General features: G+C 42.7%; 1 protein-coding gene across 1 annotated transcript; it reads right to left on the bottom strand.

The window, feature by feature from the left end:
- Positions 1-446: 446 nt before the first annotated feature.
- Positions 447-4,334, bottom strand: adrb2a (adrenoceptor beta 2, surface a). The gene is made up of 2 exons (XM_061901863.1): positions 4,185-4,334; positions 447-3,950 (listed from the first exon to the last, which is right to left on the bottom strand). The coding sequence occupies exon 2, from the start codon at positions 3,948-3,950 to the stop codon at positions 2,700-2,702; it is 1,251 nt and encodes a 416-aa protein (XP_061757847.1). The 5' UTR covers positions 4,185-4,334; the 3' UTR covers positions 447-2,699.
- Between the last annotated feature and the right edge of the window lie 317 nt (positions 4,335-4,651).

The following is a 4,651-nucleotide window of genomic DNA, read 5'->3' on the forward strand; positions in this document are numbered from 1 at the left end:
GCCAGTAATTCTAGGCAGGCGCATATTATATACCCGGCGGCAATACAAGGAAATACAGTATGTTGTTCATCTGCATCTCATATTTCAGTATATTTTTCTAGTGGAGGTTGCATCACTATTCTAGCTACCGTAACAATATTAAGGATTTTCTTGTACGTACAAGCATTTACATAGCCTTGTTTTTATGCTATTTTGTGGTAATTTGTTATTATAAACGTCTAGAATTAAGTAATTAAACACTGAGCATTTAATCATAATATTATTTTACCCTTAAATAAGCTACTCGAAATCACAAGATACTGATATACTGTAACACAAATGTATTTCTTATTAATTGAGACATCTGGGAATAGAATAAGCATAATTGTTTAATGCATCCAATAAAATTAAACATGACAACTTTACTGTGGTGCAATTGAGTGCTCATAAAAAGAGGACAGTTCATGCAACAGGTAAATAATTTATTTCAACACAATGACTCCAGATGTTTATAAATATATCACAGGACACCACATGATGCAACAGAGTTACTGTATTTACCGCAACAAACTTGTGCGAACCAAAAAACATTGAGTAAACATTCAACTGCAAGAGAGACCACTTTTCACACAGAACCTTTAGCATATTTAGTAACAATTACACACACCAAGTAGCCACAACAATCAGCCTTGTCCCAGTCTTTGCAAACATGAACACAAAAGTCCAAAACCAAAATTATAATAATATATAGGTACAAATTGATAATTTAACCCCTTAGTCATTTATAATGTGTCTTGAATACAAATGTATGCACTTTTAATATGCACTTGAGAACCAATTAATCTCTTTTGACATGATACATCCAATGAAACCGTAATCCATCCATTTAACTTTCTCAAGTCTTGGAATGTCGTCTAGATGTCTTGTCTTTTAAATGACTGTTTTATGCGCACATGGAGGTTACCAGAACTGAGATGCCAGGAGAGAAAAAGGAGTATAGTTCAAAGACCCGCATTAATAAGACCAATCAGATCATTATTTTAAAAAGAAACAGCAACAGCACATCGGCGACAAGACAAATTGACCATGCCAAATAAATCGGTTTAAAAAAATCCATTCAAGGAATGACAGCTGTTTTGTACAAACCTGAAACGTGACAGTGAAACCCACAGTGACAAAGACAAAACGGAGACAAAATTGTTTTGCATGGCGTATGTAAATAAATAAAAATGTTGGGCAGGAATCAAATCCTGTTTTCTTCTTTTTTTTCTTACTCTGCACAGTGAAAATACATCTGGAGAACCTTTTTTTTTTTTTTTACGACAGTCAACCGTTGCATTTACTTTGTAATAAATCCATGAAAAAGAAACCCAGGGAGCGTTAAACTACTATGAGAGGAAAGCTTATTTTCCACTTCCCAAACATTGACCTGTGTCAATTTCCTACGTTTTGCCATGCTGAGTGACAGTGCATAAAGATACAAAGTTCAAAGCTTTGATGGCGTCATTGGACCAGACCAGGCTGCGTCCACAAGAACACAGGTCACTAACACTGATTGTGTTCAAAGCATGCAACTCTATTATCAGTCAGCAATTCTAGGCCAAGCGTGTGAGATGCAGTCCCTATAAACTTGTCCACACCGGCTCTTTCGGGACTGCCGACTTTCAAACTGAGAACTTTGTATGGCAGTGTTGTTTTAAGGGAGGAGAGTCTGTAGCTTGACACAAGGGATAATGGATTTACTCATGTTTATTGGGCTGGGCTAAGCTGGATTGGGTCACTTCCTGATAGACAGACACAGCGAGTCAGGAATACTGTGCCTGACACTCCTCTGGATCGTTTCATGATAGCGCGGAACGTCCATTTAAGGAAAAACGACGTCTGGAAAACATCACAATGATAAAGGTGCATTTCTTTCCTCTTCTCTTTGATATGATTCATCCTAAACACACGCCAAATATTTCGTCTCGACTATTCTCAGCCTTACGGTATGTGCATAAACACACGTTGTAAACAATACATTCAAACATTTCAGGAACAAACATGTCTTACATTCAAATGAACCAGTGCGCTGAATGCAATAAAGACACCTTCAACTTGTGCTGCTTAGAATAATTTAAAAACATTAACCTTACTAGTCCTGGTAATGGGATTGTTCATTGCTCAACAAATGTGCAGGCTTTTATCATGCAGCCAACAGAATTTACCCCCCGGGCGTTGCTTGCGCCAGTGAGACGTAGATAAGTGTTATTTATCAGTGGCGCTATCTGCTACACAACCTCCCATGAAGCAGGCTGTAAAAGGGAGATCAGCCGAGCGAGGGCCTCATAATCCAGCAAAGGGGAATGATGCCAAACCTCTTGTTTAGCGATTCAAATATAGGATAGCTGGACTATTGCGGAATGGTTTTGGAATGTCTCGCTTCAAACTGAGCACCATGGATTCCGATTTAACACATAAAGGTTTTAAGATCCATTTGTTTTTTAAATGAGCAGCATCTGTGCTATTGTGTTACTGAAAGGCAAGCCCACATTGGAGATGCGGTGAGGTAGGTCGGTTATGCACAAAGTGAACGAGTAAAATGTGCAGTATTTCTGTAACGTGTGGCATGCCATGACTCTTACTATGCCGCTGCACTGGCCTTACCTGCCAAAGTCGATAGGTTCATGACAGCAGTGTAAACATAAAAGTTGCCCTCTTGGCAAAAAAAGTGTCATTGTTTAAAGTACAGCTGATACACTGGTGAGGTCTTTGCTGCAGTTCCCGTTGGAGTCCACCACTCTGTCCTCAACACTGCCGACACACGCTGATTTCCCCAGACAGCCCTCGTCGGGGTCGCTGTCTTCCGAGTTGCGTTTACTCCGCCCCTGCTGTTCACTCTGCCAGCTGTGTCGGTTATAGATGTATCCATTGACAGGCCCCGCTTTGGAGACGTGGTTCCGTTTGAAGCAGAGGATTTCCTTGAAGGCGTTTCTAAACTCGGGGCTCCGGCAGTAAATGAGCGGATTGAAGGCTGAGTTTGCGTACCCTATCCAGTTGAGAATCCTAAATGTTAGGTCAATGTCTTCAACTTTCCATATGGCCACCACCACGTTGAGCAGAAAGAAGGGCAGCCAGGATAAGGTGAAGATCCCCATGATGATGCCCAAAGTTTTCAAAGCTTTGTGCTCCCGTAGGCAGAATTTTACTTTCTTCTGCCCGCGCCCGTTGTTAGCCTCCAGAGATTTCAGGTTGTCGCTGTTGTGAAACCGTCCCACGCTTTGGTCGATCTTTTTGAGTTGCCGCTTGGCCTCCTGAAAAACACGGCTGTAGACAAACACCATGATGACCAAGGGGATGTAGAAGGAGATGATCGAGGAGGTGATGGCATAGGCCATGTTGGTGTAGAACTCGCAACAGCTGCTGTCCTCGATGCACTCCCTCGCTTCTTTGTCATCGGAGATCCACCACTTCATGTGGATGGGCAGGAAGGATATCAAGGCGGCGATCACCCACACCAGCACCACCACAATGCGAGCTTTGCATTTTGTCAGCATGGTCTGGTAGCGGAAGGGCGAAGTGATGGCCAAGTAACGATCAATGGCGATGACGCACAAGGTCTCGATGCTGGCGGTCACACAGAGAACATCGGTCGCCGTCCAAAACTCGCACCAAAAACTACCAAAGTGCCAGGTCTTGAAGATGATATAAAAGGCACCAAAGGGGACCACGATGAGGCCCATTACCAGGTCGGCGCAAGCCAGGGAGGTGATGAAACAGTTGGTAACGTTCTGGAGACGCTGGAAGCGGGCGATTGCGGTTATGACCAGGATGTTGCCAAAAACGATACACAGGATGAGCAACGACATGATCATGCCCAGCAGAATCATGGTCGCCTCGCTGAAACCCTCCTGGTTTTTGGTTGGCTCTGATGAAGAGTTGAACATCACTGTGCTCGTATTGAGATACAGCGGAGGAGTTGGGCTTTCCATCTGAAAAAAACAAACAAACATATGCAAATTAAGACCAGCATTTTTATTTGAAGCAGTATGTGCAAGAAGCAAAACCTTAAAACCAAACAAGTACTAACTACTAAGGACACCCACATGTCTGCTGGTAGTTGAATTACACCCGCTGAACAAACTGACGCCAAAAAAAAAGCGTCAATCCAATTCGGCGGCGCTTCAGTCAGCATAAAACAAGTTAAGCAAATATAAAACACAAACCTCCACAGGTGGCTTCCTTCCTTCCTGCCTCCCGACAGAAAAGTCACGGTTCAAGTTGTTTTAGTCACAACTCACATGTCTTTCTTCCTAACGGCTATTTCTTATTCTCCCGGTGTCTCACTCACTCTGCCCCTCAGTTGAGCGGCTTTGCTTCTCATGTGTCTCTCAGGCTATTTGTCAGAGCCCTTATAATGTGCACCGATGACATCACGGGCGAGGTTCAGCCAATGAGAGGGGCAAGCAAGCAGAGGGTGCTGAGCGCTCCAGAGAGTTTGTACACATTGCCCCTGCAGCTGTGACTGCATAAGATGAGAACTGGCAACACGTTTAAATACTTCAAATAAAAAAAAAAAAAAACTTAACATTGTTACAGTCCGTGGCTGCATTTTAGGTTTTTTTTTTACACGATGCAGATATAACCTGTTTTCATTCAGTGATGCATCGAGGCGACTTTAGGTCTGGATCTG

The sequence above is a fragment of the Nerophis ophidion genome, linkage group LG05, assembly GCF_033978795.1.
Source record: "Nerophis ophidion isolate RoL-2023_Sa linkage group LG05, RoL_Noph_v1.0, whole genome shotgun sequence".
Classification (NCBI taxonomy): domain Eukaryota; kingdom Metazoa; phylum Chordata; class Actinopteri; order Syngnathiformes; family Syngnathidae; genus Nerophis; species Nerophis ophidion.